Here is a 19,793-nt window from a genome sequence, read left to right as displayed (position 1 = left end):
TCCCCCTAAATGCATGAAGAGATATTTGTCCCGAGTACAAAAGAAGCTGATGTAACACAAGCTTTGGTTTGGTTCCAAGATGTGACAGACGCAGAAAAACGAAGACGTTGAAAAACAGCACTTGATGAAGGAAAGTTTATAGTATTGATTACATTTTAGGGCTGAGTCATATTTTTAGGCTTTTGATATATGCTATAAATCGAGGTAATTTGGGAGCTCCTCAAAAGCAAACCTTTGGTATGATGCCCTTTTTTGGGGGGGCGGTTTTTATGAAGCGGTCTGGAAACGATCTCTTCTTTTTATATGAGCTATATTTTCACATAATGTACGTTGTAAAAAAAAAAATGGCTGTAGGTGCTCCTCTTATTAAGCGCTGTTTGTTTTGAGTGCAAAGCAAATACATTAAGAATCACGAGAAGAGAAAGCCAACACCTTCGGCTAGCAAGGTGCCTGAGCTGTAACTCAATCTCAAAGCAAACTATTTCTATATCGAGGTGCGTTCTGTCATTTTGTCGACTGATGCAAGTGATGCGTTCACTCCCATCTGTCTGTCAGTGTCAGATTACTCTGTTAACAGCTCAGAAGCAAGTGAAGGTAAACAAATCAATGGTGTCACTTGATCTTGACCTGCACTGTAACACATTACATGTATAATAAAACCACCAGAAGCATAAATAATTCTGTCAGCGGGGAAAGATCAGAACACGTCATTAACCATGCAGTTGCCTTATAAAGCATCCCGGGTCGAAGCAAAGAATGTACAATTCGCGCTGCTTTAAATGCATGCACGCAGCCATAGGATGACTCTTGTGCGCCATTTTAATTATAATTTTCCCAAATAATTAAGGTTTCCCCACTGTGTATTCCTATGGGGACTGACAACAAGTCTCTCAGCGGGAGGTGAGTGATTGTTTTAAGAGCAGGTGGCGCTCAGCTACCCCCATAATGGAGGCCGGAATGTGCGGGAGTGATGTGTGCGGGCATGGGTTACGTGGCGGGGCGGGTAAAAGGTTAACGTGAATATTGATATTAAAGCGGCGCTACTTCATCATGTCTGTGTCAGCGAGTGAAACGCTCCTTAAAGGTCATCCCTGTTCTCCTCTCTCTCTCTACAGAGTTCCACTCACTCGCTGTCAGGCCGTGGCTACTCGGTAAGTGGCATTTTCATGCTTCATAGCTTTACGGCAGAATTACAATCTCCAACGACCCGCTTTATGGCCCCGGCGCTCGACATTTTAATTATGTTAAATAGAGTAATGGAGAAATCATGATATTAGGAACATTAATTCTGGCTGACTGACTGATTAAATTGCGGGAAGGTGTCCTGCGCTACCTTGGCGAAAAGAGCCTCGTTTTATTGGCATCGATCAGCGCCGCTCGCCGGTGCTGCAATTTGGCTGTCAGAGTTTTATGTCTTCCTCCAGTGACTGTCAGTGGAGGATCCTTTTTGCTCACACATATGACAATATGCCTAAAAGCCTTGTAAAGGCCTCTGCATCGGTGCAATAAATACAATTTCTCATCGCCACAGAAACGCACGTACATTAAGATCCAGCGCAGTTAAACGTGATTTGTTGTAAACAACCGACTATGCATTAGCAGGAGTCATCGAGATGTGTTTTGTCAAAGAACATGCGGAGTGTTGTTCGAGGTAAATGTGTCAGCGAGGAATATTTAGTGATGCCTTGGAAAACGCCAACCCAATCCTTACAAACATACGCGAGCTCTCAAATTGTCAGAGCGGGACTATTTATATCCCTTGAAAGCATCTGTTGCCTTGCCCCAGTGTGTTTTTGAACCGTAAATTTGTGCTCTTCCCCTCCCATTGTTTCAATGATGTGTCTAGTCTCTGGGTAATAGAGACGGCGGTCGTTCTTTATGTCCTTTGCTTAAAGGGGAACTCGTGAGAGGAACATTCTTTAAAGTGTGCTACTTTTAGCTGATGAGTGGCATATGGCAGTTCTTATTGCAGCTTGGAAGCAATCATCCCAACAAACAAAACAACTATAAATGGTTTGTCATCGTTAATCTGCCTCAAAGGACTGCAGTTAAAGCGCTGAACAAAGCTTAACTTCAAAAGACCTTGATCTCTGTGCGATATTCTTTTTTTATTTTTTTATTTTGTTTTAATAGAACATGTCACATTCCTATTCCCCAGCGGCCGCATACTCACAGATGGATGAAAACAAACAAGACCTTCCAAAAAAGCTTGTGGAGCCCTTTGGCTCGAGCTGTCAGTTTGAGTCGGCAGGGAATGAGTGCTTTCTCTTCATCTGAAAGGAGGAGGATTCAGAGAGAGAGGGCAGAGATGGAGGTGGAGGGGGCTCGGTGGTGCTAGTGTGGGGGCGGGGGGCATTGTTCAAGCAAAGAAAAGTCCAGTAACGAGGGCAGGAAGTTTTACGTTGTCTGCCTTCCCTCTCTGGCTATCCGACGGCGCTATCTGCAGCGCTTTTAGCCTCTAGGCACCTCCTGGGTGCTGAGCTCTGACTCTCAATCTGCTCTGCTGCCGGGCCCGCTTGATTTCTGGGGTCTCCTTATCTGTAAGTGCTTCAGGCTTTACAGTATGATGGTTTCAAAGGGGGGGGGGTTCATGGGGTGTGGGGTCGGGGGGGGGGGGGCTCCAGGGAACTGCCAGGCAGAGGCTGAGTGGGTATGGGAGGAAGAGAAGACCAGGGGCTGGATAGAGCGCTATAGCTGGAGGTAAAGGAAGAGAGAGGCTATGTATGTGGGTGGAGGGCTTTTTATGAGGTGGGGAGGGGTTATGGGAGAGTCAGCGAAGCGGGCACAGAGGCGTGGGCAGCGCCACCAATAGCACGGGCGGAGCTATCTGCGGGTCAGCCCCTGGCACTGATCGCCATCTACTGCTCTGCCTCTCCACAAACACTCAGATAATCAAGCTGATGGATGGGGGCTGGTTATCTGTCACAAGGCACTAAGTGGTAAAAACAAGGCAATCTCTCCTGACAGTTTGTTTTCTGCTTCTATGGGAGATAACGCCTCTTCTTGTTTATGCTTCCATATGCCTCTCGTCTCATGTTGCCTGCCAGGCTTAAACGGCCTTATTTGAATGGTTTACACAAGAATGTAAGGGAAGTTTCATGTGCGTCAAAGCCAGACTCACTGTGTGTGTACTGGAAAAAAGCCCAACACACTATCGACTGTGTTAGAACAATTAAGCTGTTACATACAGAATGTATTATGTGCTGATTTTATTCATCCAAATGCTTTTTTTCTGCACGTATCGTACATAATCTGCACACGTTCTGCAGAAACATGACATCCCTCCTCTTTATTGGACCTTCATTTTCTTCATTTCATTCTTTGTTCAAAGATGAAGCTCGCAGAAAACTGAAACACATTAACAAAAACAGATAATATTTCAGTCCCGAGTGACAGTTACAAAGATGCTAACAGAATGCTAATTGAATTCAATTCCGAATTGGTAGTGCTTACAAGTTATATATCTAGTGCATTGCACAAACCAGTTTCTGCAGGCTTGTGCAAATATGTGTTAAAATTAATCTTCTATTGGCTGATAGTTTCAATACTACTACCAAAGGATTGCAGAAAAAAACATGAAAGTTGAGTTTGTAATTGTGCTGAAAATCCTGGTCATTGATTTATTGTTGCTAAGGTGAACACAGCTGAACAATGGAGCACTAAAACCCTTAACATTCTGTATCCATATACAGCACATACAGTCATAGGAAACTCATTTCAGTGTTTGCGTAGATTAGGCGGATTACTTTTCCTGTGTCGACACTGGCTGACACATCCAAGAAAATTATTTGTAAAAGAAGAGGCACATAAAGTAATTCAGGTTAAAGTCACCCATTAAACAACTGACATAATGATCTATTCCACAATGAATATATAAGGAATACTAGAACCATAATGGTACAATCATACCAGAAGTGACAGGAAGTGACTTGCTGATCTGTGTGATTTAACTGAAATGCCACTACAAACGTTATAAGGAAATTTTATTTGAGCTTATACTTGTACTCAACGTGCAAAAATGTACAAATAAACTCATTACATACATAAAAATACACATTAAATGATGAGCTCAAAACAAAATATACCTTGAAGTGTTGCATTTTGTAATTCTGTGCTAATATTTATCCTCTGTCCTATAAAACTACATTTACCTAGCAGGATTAACGACTTAACGATTAACTTAATGTGACATATTCATGTAAATATGATGTATTTCTCCATGTGTTGACATCGCTGGATGTGAAATCCCGTCCTCCCACCCACCCTCCCTTCTCCATTCAGGAGTGAGGGCTAATCTCTGGACCGTTGAGTCCAGCAGCGATATGTAGCAGCAGGACTGAGACTCGCTATCTCGCTCTCTGTGGAAGACTGGAAATGGAATTGTTTATCAGGCCGACTCTCTCCTGTCTGCTTTGTGCAGGCTTCATTATAGCCTCTGCTATGTTTGGGAGACAATATCTGTCCCTTGTTTCCTGCGCTGCTACCTGCTTGTTGTTCCACTGGAGATGGGCCTGGGCTCTGGCGATTTATCATCCTCTCTGAGGGGCTCCTTGATAAAGAACCCAACATCCCCCTCTGTGCCTGGAAGATACGGGGCTGCAAGAGACTGGGAAAATGTCAAAGAATCTCACTGCAGCTATCTGCCCATCCTGTCGCTACCCTTGGGCTGGATATACTGTATAGAGGAGGAGACGTTTTAGCAAAGCAAAAAGGACACACCTCTCTTTTTTTTTCAGATGAAGTGATTGAGCTTTGGTCTCTCCCTCCCCCCCATCTTTCAAAACCACCCCAAGGCCAAGCTCCGGCTCATGTTTTCACGCACGATAAAAGCATAGAGCTTTGTCTGTGACAGTATAATCTGACTAGTCTGTTTTCTGAGGGTTTATCTCTGCAATGTCAGGGAGTAAAACCTTAGCCGAGTGTTTGGATTTGAGCGGGAGAGTGCTCGGAGCTCTCAGACACACCCATGCTTTATTTCCCTGCTCGGGTTGTCATAATCATATTTAACGCTAAATGAGTCTACACTCTAAACAGAGCAGTCTCAGAGTCATTTGTGCATTCTTAAACAGCCTTGTTTAAATTGATTTGGCATTCACGACCTCCGCATTGTGGCGAATACACTTCCCTGTCTGAGTGACGAGGCTTTTACAAGATCTTTATCGAATACAAGGATTATGTCACTTAATTATAATAGAAGCCATTAAAAGCTTCACGCTTTATTTAACAAAACGACACAGATTCACTGGATTAAATGCTAAACACAGACTGAAAGGAAATTGAGTGTAAATTATATTTTATACATGGAATAATGTTTGACGAATATTTATGTGGGTCACTACACCACTGTGGGCATGTAGAGCTCTAACAGGAAGCTTCTTCCTCTACAGTAAGAAACCCTGACCTGCCTCTTTGTTAGCATCTCTTTGCCACTCTCTCTCTTGTGTTCTGCTTACTTTTCAGAGGGTTGTGCAGGTGTCTCCATACCACCGGCTCTGCACATGGTGAAAATTAGTGAAGGAAACCAAGAGCCCAGCAGGACTGGGCTGGGGCCCTGACATTGTCCTGGCCTTGGGGTGGGGCGCTGCCTGTCAGGGGCCTCTCTATGAGGGCTGTCCGCCTTGAAAAACCTATTTGTTTATCCCCGTGTGCGGTCCGGCCTCAGATCCTGGGCCCTGCTGCTCTCTGCGCTCTGGGGACCTGGGCTGTTGCCGCTGGCAACAGATAAAAATTGCTGTTAACCACAGCAGGGCCCACAACACATCAATCAACGGTTGTGCAGATAAAGGCTGCAGGCTTCTGGGGCCCCGGCTGAATGGCACGGTTGAAAATCCTTTTCCAGTGGCTGAGCACACACAGCTCTGGCGGTAGAGGCATGCTATCATTCAGAGTTTTCGGAGGGAAACTTCATTTTCAGCAACGCAGCTCAGGTTTTGTTCTAATGGAGGTGCATTAGAACGGCACCAACACAAAGGGGACCCTGGGAGAGGTCATTTGAAAAAAAAGGCGACACTGTGAATTAGTGTTGACCGGGCCTCAGAAAAACCAGCCCCAGCATAGTTCACTTGTTCTAAATGAACTCTTAATTGCTTTTGCCACTTGGCTTTGCTCTTAAGGCTGCTTAAAAGCTGGGACGTTCAGCTTCACCGCATTCCACATACCCCGTTTGTTAGGACTGAATTGAGCTCAACGATTGGAAATGGCCAGGAGGGTGTACTCCAAAGGGCCAAATTGGCATTAGTACGAAATATTTTTTCATCAGAGGTTCCTTCTAACCTTTTTTCAATCTCGTTCCAGCTCTCTTAAAGCAAACGTATGGTGATGACTTTGGTGCCTGGTAATGAAAAAGAACAATTCTGATCTTTTCTTATATTAAATCCAGTTAATGTATTCCCAGACAAAGCTCCATGCTATCACCCATGTTGGAGTAAGTCCAAATGAAACACAGCCTCTCGTGGGTAAAAGCATTAGTTTTATCCCCCTAAGCCCAGCCTTGATAATCATCACTCTTAGTTTGTCCTGGATGCACTGTCCCCTAACTCGCATTTGCCCCACTTTAAACAAATAGCCCTATAATGTAACAATCAAATAATGCTCCCAGGATTTGTTTACTGCAGGCTTTCTCCCCATTAAGTTTCACGGACACTGTAGACAAATAAAGTGGTAATTCCACTTTATCATATGTTACATATACCACAATCAAGCGGCAATTACATGCTCCTTCCATTTGTAAGAGCTCCCAATGCCGACGTGGATGTTTTAATGAGGGCTGTAATGAACGCTCAGGGTGTTTGGCAAGTCTCCGAGATGTTGCTGGGGCTTTTATGGCTCCCCATTATAACGTACAATTTGCATCAGCAAATTACAATGCTCCATATCATTATCCCGCACCAAGGCCCGATCATAAATTAGAGCTCCAATTACAAACATCTATCTGGGAACGGGGAATGAATATGATGGCAGCTCACCAGAAGCAGGAAGGAGGGAGTGAGAGCCTCCTGTGGATTGCGGGATGAGACTTCCATAGAGGTGTCATATTCTCATAAACCTCCCTTATGGGAAATTGATGCTTCCAAAAGAAGTCGACCGTTTTGGGGGGAAAGAACGTCTGCTCGTTCTGTTTTGGCAGTTCCATATGTCATATTTCACGGCGCGCTGCACATTGAACTTTTTGGTATTTTAATCGCTTTCCTTCTGCTAAACACAACACCCACTGACTTCGGCGGCTGACTGTTTCACACTCCTGATTCAAAGCTATGTTGTAAGCCTGTCCATTCAGCTGTGCAGAGGCAAGGCCTCATCCATTGTGTCTCAATTCAAACCCAGCTATGTCTCTGTCTCTTCCAATCTCCCTCTGTCTGACTCTCTCTCTCCCGCTCTCATTCGGCTTGATTATACACTGGAGGGAACATAATAAATCATAGAGATTTATCATGCTGCAGCTTATTAATTCAGCGCCACAAGTGTAATATTAGTCTGTGTCATTTAAAGAAGCAGGCGTTGCAGCATTGCCAGTGTCCCCAAAGGAATCTAGAGGAAGCCATTTAGTTTGGGCTGAACCTAATGAAAAAAAGGAGCATATTTCGGGGGACTTTTAATTTCCCAACATATGTCTTGGTTGTTCTTCACTCCTTCTTCCTCAAAACACACTTTACCTTCTCCGACTGATGTGGAGATTCACTGCCCGCCCTTCTCAGTTGTTGTCGGGGAAACAAACAGCGGCATACCTGTGATGGCTGTGTTGCCTGTAATCCGCGACCTGTGACCAAATCTCGAATGGAGAGGTAGAACAAAAGGCATATGCCAACAGATCGCTTCAGGCAGTCACCAAGCAGAAACCACCTCTACTGATGAGACAAAAGGCCTGCGGGTCTCCCGCAAACCCACAAGAGCTCCCCGGCGCCGCACAAACAAAGCCTGAAATTAAGAGGAGCCAGAGGCAGGCCCATTTCTACAGCAAAGCTAAAGTGTTCCTTCTTCATGGCCTCAGTGGATTTTCAGTATGGGATTGTAATAGGGCAGAGAAACGAAGCGACGCTTTGCCATTTTCAGTCACAGATTTTGAGATAGCAGGTTTCGCATCCTTTTTTTTCCTCTCTCTCTCTTCTCGTTTCCGGCTTTCGACATTCACACCTCCCACCACACTTTCTGGGCTAATTTTAAAGGTACTAAAACCTCCTCTTGTAGCCTTTAGATGGTTTCAGATGATGTTTAATTCATATTTTGTTTTGCATTTTAACCTTGCATATCTGTAGGATCAAACGCATCCATCTGTGCTTTTTTGGCTACACAAGCCAGAGCATGCACGATGACTGCGAGCCCTTGTTTGAGTTTTAGAGGTCATGAGATGAAGAGACTTTATTCCATATTCACAAACACCCCCTGGCAATTATTCCTCCTATCTTGAATGTTTCTATGAATCTATTAGGGTGAAAGCCCCCACCCACCTCTCCAACTCTACCCGCACAAGTACCTTTTTCCAAAACCTGTACAAAAAAGTTTGACTAAGTAGGTCATGTTCTGCCACTCGTCTTCTAATCACTCAACGAAAAGAACACGATTTCCCTCCGTCGGAGCCCCTGAGCCTCGCTCCTGGGATTTCAGCGAGCAACACACACTCATTTGATTTTCTGGCATATGTTTTCTCCTTTGCCTTTCTCTCGCTACGCCCCTCTTTTTACTTCCCTTACCTTGCATCTGACAGTACACAAGCAACACCTACCCTGCCTCCAACTTTACCACACACACACACACATACACACCACAACCCCTTTACCACCACCCCCAATGTCTCTCTCTCTCTCTCTCTCTCTCTCTCTCTCTCTCTCTCTCTCTCTCTCTCTCCCTCTCTCTCTCTCTCCCTCTCTCTCTCTCTCTCTCTCTCTTTCGCTGTCTTTTCGTCTCTCTCAGTGGAGAAGGTGTCTGACAGTAACAGCAGGTAAGGTATAAGATTACAGGAGAAGCAGGGGCAATTATACCTCCAGCTGATGCCGGTGTGTTTATGAGGAGAGTAACTGTTAATGACAGTGTTGTGGTTTCTCCAGAGGCCAGAGCACAGCTTAGGGAAACCTGCTGTTTTTGTCAGCCTAGCTTCCTGCTATGTTGTTGTAGATGAGGTTGTTTTTTGTTTTTTTTCCGTCCGCCCATCTGATTTTTGTTTGCTATCTGATTTCGTCTCTCTTTCTCTTTTGCCTCCCTGACACTGAGAGCCTTCAGTTTGGGCCGCCGTGTCCCTGTGTTGCCCTGCCTGTGCTGTGGTTTACACTCTAAAGCAAACAGAGGCACCAGACAGGTACAGGTTTCCTGTAATGTTCTCAGCTACCACTTGGGTGTTGACAGCGTTTTGCAAAAATATCGGTAGATACACATACACAGGCCGGTGTTTGCAACTGACGGTATCTCACAGTGGTTTTCGCCTGCCTCGCCACTTCCCCCCTACGTGCCTTCACACACGGCAGGCAGATCGCAGCGATTGGAGAGGAGTTTGTGTTTAGATAAGGGAGCTTAATCATAATTGCATGGGCTTTCTGGGGTCTAGCAGTGGCTCTCCCAGAAGCTGCCCCTGGCCCACAGCGAGACGTTTCACCAGTCCTTGGAGATATTGTGGAAATAGATAACAAATAATACATGTTTTTTTTTTTTTTAAGAGTACGTCAATGTGTTTACACCTCTGCAAATTCCACTTACTGTAAATTGAAAGCAAAACTGAGAAAAAAAAAAGAAATTGGCTTGTATATCAAACAGATCTGATGTGTGAGTGTTCTGTGCAGCTGTGTATGTTACAACATCTTTGTTTTTGATCTATTATACCTTTAAATGTGTTGTGCAGCCCTACCTCACAGTTGTTACTTGCCACTCCTGACCATATGTAAATCCTTATGCACTTCTGTCTCTGCCAGATGGTGCTAAGACACTATTTGTCTTTTGTTTCCTCTGAGGCTACACCTGTTGGGGCTGCATCTACCTTTTCTGTATCCTCTGACATATGTTTGCCAAAGTCGGACCTGTACTCTATTTGTAAAAATATAATTACAGTACTCTCTCTTTACCAGTGTTCAGATCTTACAGAAGCTGGAGATCAGAGTGTTTTTTGATGAATACTGTACATTAAGGCTGCACAATTAATCGCTAAGTATTCGAAATCGCAATACAACTGAAGTGCAAGATCCAAATAGCAAGAAATGTAATCATTTCATAAAGGTAAAATGTGTCACAAAACAGTGTTTTAATTAAATGTTGTCATCCATAACAATCATGAATTATATTGCAGTCGCAATATCTCAAAATAATCAGTATCACTTTTTAACCACATCGTGAAGCCCTACTGTACATGTATGTTCAAAACTTTCTGTGTCACAGCCACATGGATTTTTTCACATGATTCACTTCTTTGGATTTTCTTGCGGCTGCTGCGTTGATTAGCAGTACGAAACGCCCCTCGAACACATTAGAATTTAAGTTGGCGTTGTGGCCGTCTTGGCTCCGCTGTGACCCTCTCACTGACTGGTGAAGTTTTATGGTTTTGGCAGTCTTCAAAATGAAGGTTATTTTCCTGTTTCACTCATTGAAAGTCGTTTTGGATGGAGGAGTCAGCAAAATGCCAGGAAATGTAAATGAATGCCAGACTCACCCTCCAGTCTTCTGCCCGCGACAATCCACACTCCAGACCCCATCCACTGTGCCCTCAGTGTGTGGCTGGCCTTGGCCCCGATCACGCCGGGGCACTTGGGAGATTAACTGGGCCCGGCTTACTCACTCAGCAGGTTCCCCGACTCCCCTCCACTCATCCCGGCCCAATCTGCCAGCTAGCCTCCTGCTCCACCGAGCCATGGCAGCAGGGCACCGCAAGCCTGGCCCGCCTTCATTACGCCTGCCAGATGGGCTGAGAATTAGATTCGAACTCCCACCATGGAGGGAGGGAGTGGAGAGAGATTGAGGAGGGAGGAAGGGAGAGAGGTGGCAGAGGAGAAGGAGGAGGAGGGAGGAAATGTGTCGGGGGGGGGGGGGGGGAAGTAATGGTTTTTGTTTTCATTTATGTTGCAAGTTATTACATTTTAATGTAACACCCCTGGGACCTGGCAGCATTAAATGCCTGTTCTTGAATAATCGACACTAACTGCAAGCAAATGCTAGGGAGAAATGAAATTAGCGAGCGCAGCAATTTGGCACAGTGATTATCGGCTCCTTGGAGGCACTTCCTGATGATTTAAGAATGCTAACATTTAAGCAAGTCAGATCTCATTACTCTTCAAGGTTAAATCGAGCTGTGTCGGAGGGGAGGCAGATGCTTGATTGGAAATAGTGCTTCCTTGTCTCTCTGTGTCTCTCTTCATCTCACTTTGTTTATGCCGATGTTCCTCACTTTTGCGGCGGCTCCTCTGCAAGCGGGAAAGACTCTGGGCTGAAATCTGTCAGACCCTGATGACACCTCTGGGCAGCTCTTAATTAGATCAGCAATACTCGGGTTTCCAAGGTATAATTTCTCCTTCGCCAAGGATCATCGCTTGTGCCATGAGCACTGCTATGCTAACTGCCTCCGCCTCGCTCTGAATCTCTGTGTACCGCACATTCCCTTCCACACGGGCCCTCGGATGAACAAAAGAAAATAGGTACCCCCTTTTGAATCCACACCAAATGGGGAAGTGTTTATTACTTTTCAGCATGATCCACAGTTGTTCCTTTATACTGTATTTTTCTCTGCCATTCTACCTCGTTCAATGTAGGTAGAAACGATTTTCAAAGCAATTTCAGCCCTGGCATCTACTGGTCCACTGTTTACCTCAGCCAGCAATACACATCTGTTCCCCGCACAAACTTGATCCAATTAGGTTACACCAGACAATGGCTTACTCCTCCATAAGCCCAGCACAGTGCCAGGGGTCCAGAACAATACGGAAGTGTTTTTTTCTTCCATTACGGGGCGTCAGATCCTTTTAAAGGTGTTTACCCGCCGTCGATGTGTCAGCCGCCGTTTCCAAAAGGGGGCTCAGCTGGGGAAGTGATGGGCGATGAGGATAATGATGCGAGTGGGAGCAGTGCGGTGGATGCAGATGCACTTTACCGTGCTGCGTGTGATAAATCCTTCTCTCCGCTGCACCGCACCCCGCAAAGTTGAGGGACAGATGGGTCGGACTTTTATCTGCGCTTTTTTTTTTCTAAATGCAGGAGAAATCAAAACATTTTTCGCCGAGGCGATGAGATTTATTTAAAGGAAAGCAGGAGCAACAAAGCTACGTTGGGGAATACGTCTATTAGTTTTTCCAAGCTGTTGTTTTCTCATGCAGGGGGGAAAATCATTGCAAGTCAAATGTAATCATCCCGCCGTTGGGTTACGCTCCGTCTCGAATAATAATAATATTAGGTTGGGTCCCTGGCATTGCCTACATCAGACTCGTAATTTGAATTTCTGAGACACAAGTAAGAAGGCTGATGTTAATCACAACCAATCACCGATGTTATCGCTGTTGTTTTTTTCCTTGTTTATAACAGCTTTATCTTTTGGCACATCTTGAAATTTGGCAGCCTGAATTCATTATCGGCAGTGTTTCATGTAGTCAACAAACATGGTGTCTGTAATGTGGGATTCTGCTTCCTCCTACTTACATGCTGTGTGCACTGTACCGCATCTGATGTCTCTACATCACATTTTGTCTTTGTTGTGGCCAAAAGGATTTCTGGATTTTAACAGGGTTACCCAAGGCATGAGGAAAAAGCCTCTAAATTGTAACCAGGCATTTCCACATGAAACATTCATGCTTAAGTATGATTAGCAGAGATTAAGGTGGGTTTGTTTTGCCTCTTAGAAGGCCCCGTGACAATTTGGAAATGGATTGAGAGCAGCTTTCGCAAGCACAGCCTCCCTAATCCAGTGCCACGAGTTCTCACCCACCTTTGCTGAATTATTTACATTAAAGTTCTCACGTCAGCCTCGGAGCCAAGGGCCTAGTGGGGCTACGCGTTAAACTCCCTTAACCTCGAAGCAGAGGAAGCATGAAAAAATATTATGTTTAATATTTCCAAGACTTTCAATGGAACATGCTACACAGAGAAAGAGTGTTGTCAGCGCCACTTGAGGAGCTATTCTGCAGGTATTAGTAGACAGGAAATACTGTTTTGCATTAGGGTTGAGAGAGACTGTGCCTATTGTAATGGGAGCACTAGCTTGTACATTTTCTATTTCCAAGACTGACAGAATAGACAGAGTGCTGCGATCAAATAGTGGTCCATTCTCCCAGCCAGCGATGTGAATCCATCTCCTCCGTCCAAGCCATTCTGCTATCATGTATCCCATTTCCATATCGTCTCCCTATCATGTATATGAGATGGAGCCCTCCCATGTGCTGGATGATGTGATCCCCAGATAGATTCATTCATACATAATGATAAAAGATGGGTTTGGACAGGGCTACTTATTTGACAATCATTGAAGTGCCACTGTGATGGATGGTGAGGAGGACCTCCTCCCCCCTCCCCTCCCACCCCATAACGGCGGCTCCCTCTTCTGATCCCCCCTTATTCATTCTCCCCGGCCTAGCTCAAGGTCTCGCCTCACTTTAAAAGAGAAATATCAAATTGAATTAAAATTGCTCGCTCACCCAAAACAGAGGCCCGCGCGCCTTAAAAATCACACATCTGTTCCCACAATTCGTTGTTGCAAAGTCAATTCCTCCCTCTCTCTCGCTCTCTCCCTCTCCCTGACTCTCTCTGGGCGCGTGGTAATGTGAATTATTCATGCCAGCGGGGCCACGGCGTGCTTCATCATGTTAAAGTGCCCATGACATTACTGATGGAGCCACCGACGCCCCCGCGCTGCTAGCTATGCTAATGCATTTGGAAGGAGGAAAGAAAAGAGTTTGCAGCACCTCAAGGGATCAGGAGGACAAGAACAGATCACCTATTAGAAATTAGTACAGGGAAAGTTGAAGTCGCCAACGATCCCTAACCTTAAAATCATTTGAATGAGGAAACCAAATATTGTTTCAGATCAATCACAATGAAAGTGATGACGATACATGGCAGTTTGAGTCTGGATGGGGATCTCTCTCTCTCTCTTTCTCTCTCTCCCTCGTTTCCTGTCGTCTCTCTGCTGTCCCTTTCAAACATTAACACAGACATACAATGCCCAGAACATGAACAATGAACAAGATGTCACAAAACACATTCTAAATCAACTTCAATCTGATCACAAAAAGCAACTAATGTTTGCATCGGTCATTCGAATGCTAGGTTTTATTTTTTAGATAAGTCATTTATTAGAAAGTATTAGAGCTGCTGTAAGCATGTCGTCCTTTTAGCTAACTTCCTTTCTGCTTTGCAGTTAGCAGTTTCTCTATGTATATATATATAATCACCAGACATAGCAGCAAACTGGAGGGTCCTGCTCTCTGTGTGTTTACAAAAGGATCGCCTCTTTATGGAGTCCTCTGTCCTGATTGGATAAAGTGGGTAGGGATACCACAAAATGTGTTTTACTGCATTAGCATGGGGAGGAGAGCCACGGGTTACTGACCTAACACCCTATAACAGTGATTACTGTTGGAATACAGAGTTGTGTTCTGTTTCAATCACTCAGCATTGCTACAAGGACATAAAATGATTCATGCACTTAAATTATTTCCAAATGAATATATTGATATTTGGATTTAAAATGTAGTACGCCATGATTGATTATTCAGTACTTTCTAAGAAAGATCATTTGACTTGATTCAAGTAAATATAACTTAGCAACTAGAAACAAGAAAATTGACTGTATGCAGCATGTTGTTGCTGTAACTTATACACAGTTTCTCTTGGTTACATGTGATTACAATGGTCTTGTAAGTGACGGGTGCAGTGAGCCTCAGTGGGTTTAGAGAACCTCTGTCACGATCTGCAGGATTTGTCTGTTGGGATGTTTTTCTAGCTGCACAGCATACGGTTTTCTAAAAAAAAAAATCTTTTACTCCAATAAATAAACTCACAGAGGTTTAACAGGTTTCAGTCATTCTTTCTGCCGCCCACATTTTACCAGCTCATGCTGAGATCCAAAGTTTTTGATCACAACCCCACTTCTCAGATGGATTACCTCTCTGCTCGCTGAGAGAGTGCATCTCAGTAGGACCCTGGGGGATTACTTTATGTTAGCGTGCATCCATGCTGGGAGCTCGTGCTGTATTTATCGGAACCCTGAAACTCGATAAGCTTGCTAAAATTGTAAGTGCAAAGAATTAACTTTGATGGTGATATTGAATGTATCAATGCATCATTTTAGCTTTGGGAAGAATAGACTTGCACTGAATGGTGCTGCAGTGCACATAATGTGGGCCCACAAGGAGGGGCCATCTTTCAGCCCCATTTTTTGTCCTTCAGGTGTTTGTATTCATGGCTAAGAAAGGTCTGATTGATAGGGATTTCTAAACCAGCGGACTATCACAGCTCACATTTCTTCTCCATATCTGCTCAGCAGATTCATGCAAATGGAGGCCTCTTCCAAAATGTTATTTCTCAACGTTGTAAATCAATCTCGCAATGAGCCAGTACAGTCTGGCAGAGGTTTTTACACAAAGACAGCGAGCACAGAAGAGGGAGGAAGCAAAGAGAAAAGGTTGAACATTGTATGAAACATTTCCACTGTCAGTTTGTGTTAAACCGGCCTCCGATGTGCTCTTTGTGAAGCTTTTCTCGCCTTTTCAGAAACCGCCCGCGCGTCTGTAAAGGTGCTGGGCGAGATGAGCACAACTGATACTGTGGTTCCCACACGCTCTGCCTTCTGAAATTTCACAACCGATAGCGGTTACTGACAGCGGGGGCCTGATAAAATCTCACCTGATTAGAAAAAAAAGAGAGTGAGAGGCAGTGAGAGAGAGTTGAGGCAAGGCGGGTAAAAGCTAGGAGAGATAGCGGGCCCCATCCGATCTTTGAGGTTGTGTCTAGGTTTCAGTTGACACATCTCCGGCTGGCCCCGAGTGCACCACGCTCTCCACAAATGAGTGGGTTGAGTAAAAACTGACGCATTACAAACCACACTGGCATTGCTTTGTCTTCTGATTGCAAATTCGTGACAGAGATTCTTCAAGGCTGGTTGCGACTTTTTCCCTTTCAGATTCATTCAGAGCAAACCAGGTCAACACTTGGTGATCTTATCTAGCTTATTATTTTTAAGCTAAACACGCACATGCACATAAATTACATTTTGTCTTCCACGGTTAGTCATTGCGAGCCCTCCCAAATGTCACCTTAACAGTTGTATCTTCCGTTTGACTTCGTGGTGGATCACGAGGCAAACACACTGCACTGTGGAGAGAAGTGGGTACTCCAGGGGCCGAAAGATGAGCCTGGCCCCACGTAGGCAGTCAAGTTGCATGGCTCCTGGGAGCTGCTATGCTGAAAACTCAGAGATGCTATCACAGTCAACCAGCCGTTCTTGTTGTTGAGACGAGGAAGAAGGAAGGAGGGCGGAAGATGGCGTCATCCTGTTTGTTCTTTTTCTGCCATAGTCTGCCACGATTATTCTCTTTATCTCTGATCACCTCTGATTTAACGCGCCCCATTTCGTCGCTGTCATTCAAGCTGAGGTGATATGATGGAGTGTCTAAGTTATTAACTAACAAACACAGTGATTTGACTTGCGCGACAACACATGCGAGACATGACCCAGATGCTTTGAATAGAAATCGTTCCCAAACACAACACTCAACTCGGTAACATATTCACATTTCACAATCACTATAATTGGAGCTTTTTTTTTTTTTAAGTTTAAGGCTTTCAAATTTTGGTAAATTGACACATGTCAGGAAGGGTCTGCCCGACTCCCCTTTCCTCCTCCCATTAGAGATGCTTGTTAGCAGAGCTGCCATAGGCCCTCATCGCTGTGACGGCTCAGTCACAATCTATTACTCTGACTGGGAGCCTACGCGTCTTATAACTGGCACCAAATATTGGTTTTGCTGATAAATTCTGGAGAAAAAAAAATGCCACATTAATGATGAGTAAAATAAACAAGAGGCTTGTCGGCAGGATGTGGGTGGCTGTCCCATGGGAGAGGAATCTCGGGGATATAGAAATAGTTACAGCATCACCCAACAGGGGTTCCGCCACCTCCCCCTCACAATCTTTCCTATACTCCCCATGCCTTGCAGCCATCGAGACACTTGTATGGCTGTAGTAAGACAGCAAAGTTTTCATTTACCATCCACGCAGCTCCCACTCCGAAAGCAAGCCTTCAGGGTAATGTTAGGTCTTTTCATAAGTTACAAAGATGTAATTAGACAAATTAGCTCAGCAGACACTCGGGGTTGCGTTTTTAATGGCTGTGTGTTGCCTAGGTTGGTAATTAGCAGGCAGCCGCTGCTCCAAAATCACACATTGCACCCGAGGCCTTGCATCCGTAACCTGACAACAAGTAGCAGTGCGGTAATGAAGGCTTATGTATCCCACAGGCTTGGTTTGTCTCACTTGCCAGCCAGGTTTGTTGTTGGAATTCACGCTGAGCCACTGAGCAAATCTCTTGTTTATGTCCATGTATCATTTTCTCCCAGGTTGAGCAGGCCGTCCTTTTTCGGCACGGTGATGTATTCAAATCAAACGGATGTGTTTTTGCCTCAGAGGCGCAGACTTTCATTTGAGCCAATCACCTTTATGGCTCAATTCATCAGGGCCTCGGTCTACGTGTCCAGGTCTCTTGTTGTGAGTAGCACCCGGGGAGCCGATGAGCCATTTCCACACACCCAGCTCCTCTCCCGCTTTTAATGACTTGCCGATGGTGATTTTCACCGAGCGCCTGTTTTTTATTGGCTCGGAATAAATTCCCCTTCTCTCTGACACTAGACATTCTCTTTAAATTGGATCGAGGGGGCTGAATGCCAAATCGGAAATGACCTAGCAAAATGCAGATTAACTTGTGAGAGAATTTATTTGTCTATTTACTGTATGTGTCCATATTAAATTTGTGACCCTGTGTTTATCACAAATATGACTTAGCTGCGAGCTTTTCACTGCCGTTACAATGATGTTTGGTCTTCATATGCGGCATGAAATTGATTTTCTCTCAGTTTTCCATTTATTTGTGCACAACCTCAAGCATGAAGGCCTGTCTTTGCACTTGTGTAACATTTGTCACTATCTGAAAAGATATCACATTCATCTGCCACCAGTAGATACACTGAATGTGTATCATAGTTCACTTCATTCAGGTGAATTCCCCTATTTAGGCTGTTGTTGTCTTTTGTTCTGTTATCTGTTGATCACTGATGAGTTGTTTAAAAGGGATTTTAGAATAATGACATTGGTATTTAAATGTATATTAAAAATCTATACAAATAACCCAAACTTGTTAAAGCTAAGCACAATAAAAATAACACCATTAGGTGCTGTATGTAGGAACTATTGTCCGCTTGAACCTCTCACAGTCCCACTGGCTTCGTACAACATACTGTCTTTCTGTCCTAATTGTGGGGGCAAGTTGACACAATGTTCTGCCTTCACCGACGTGGGAAGGAGATGATTGGGAACAACGTGCTGCGAGTGGATAGCAGCACACATCCACAAGAGCTTTGTGGACCAGGGAGATAAGGCTGGAGCCCACAGCATGACAGGGAGACTGGGACTGGGAAATGGAGGACAAGAGACTACAGCCTTAAGGCCAAAAGACAGGCAGAGAGTAATGAGGGCCAGCTCTCACCGAGGATACTGCCCAAACTGCCAGAGAGAGGGGGGAGAGGAAAGGAAGAGAGGTAGAATAACAACCTTGGAGGGCAAATTAGCAGCCTCACCATAGTAGCTGACGTTGTAGGATGAGGAAACAAAAGGCACAAATGACAAGGAACAAATTTGAAGGTGGCTTTGAGTCCAGGTGCAGGAATCTGACCCCTGTTGGGAAAGGCACAATTACGCCAACACCAGAGTGGAATGCATGTACCTAACACCCTGCATTGTTTTGTCACAAAATAAGTATATGTATGAAGCTATTGTGTATTTGTGTCAAAATAATGATATGACATGATACTCAGACGTTAGCTGTAGTCACTGTAACAGAGTGTCAAAGGAACTATCAAATCAATTTGACGAAGAGGTCACTCGTCGCAATGAAGCTACAGAATTACCTGAATCTGCAGCTCAACTCAGCGTCAAGGACATTTAACAATGTATATTTGTCTTAATGATATGGACCCCAGCTGTCCATTGTTTGGTGCTAGTTAGCAAATATTAGCTTGTTGATACACCAAACTAAGAACTGATCATCCTCACACCTGCTTACCATCAGCATATTAACATTGTTAAGCAGGCTAGCATTCTAACATTTGCATTGAGCTCATAGCCACTCACACAGCCTCACAAAGCCACTAGCTTGTCTGTAGTCTGATTACAATGTGTGTTGTATCTGATTTTCTCAGATAGAACCTTATTTGTTTATTTATTTATTTACTTATTCATTCCTTCATTAATTTATTTATTTTTGTGGGGTATTTTCAATGGCTACAAAGTTGAAGCACGGTTAAAGATTCTTGTTGCACGTTTTTCCTTTAGGGTACTTTCCTGAGAAGGGGTCCGTGATATATTTTTTCCCACAATGCCCACTCCATTATGCCACTGATTGGCTTAGCCTGTAATTCTTACCTTAACCTTAACCAATCTCTTTTCTCATACCTAACCAGTCAAATCAGCAAAGGCGACGTGCTCTAGCGAATCAGAGAGTTGAGTGGGGTCGTGTGCTGAATTTTTTTTGAACAGACGGTACAGTAAGATGCCTTTAGCTTTAATTTCGCAGTATATTGTGTGGTGTCTTACTAACCTATACGTAGGCCTTTAGCGAATGACTT

General features: G+C 44.4%; 1 protein-coding gene across 13 annotated transcripts in view; it reads left to right on the top strand.

Moving 5' to 3' along the window:
- The window catches only part of fbrsl1 (fibrosin-like 1), a 290,251-nt gene that overhangs the window by 135,164 nt on the left and 135,294 nt on the right, over positions 1-19,793 (top strand). For 11 of the 13 annotated variants that reach the window (XM_030416274.1, XM_030416278.1, XM_030416270.1 and 8 more), the window contains exon 5: positions 1,116-1,151. The exons of the other annotated variants lie outside the window; for them this stretch is intronic. In XM_030416274.1, coding sequence (XP_030272134.1) covers positions 1,116-1,151 — 36 coding nt within the window. The remainder of the gene's footprint in view (positions 1-1,115; positions 1,152-19,793) is intronic. 13 annotated transcript variants of the gene reach the window in all.

This window comes from Sparus aurata, chromosome 5 (genome assembly GCF_900880675.1).
Source record: "Sparus aurata chromosome 5, fSpaAur1.1, whole genome shotgun sequence".
NCBI classification, from domain to species: Eukaryota; Metazoa; Chordata; class Actinopteri; order Spariformes; family Sparidae; genus Sparus; species Sparus aurata.
This window is presented reverse-complemented; position numbering and strand designations above follow the sequence as displayed.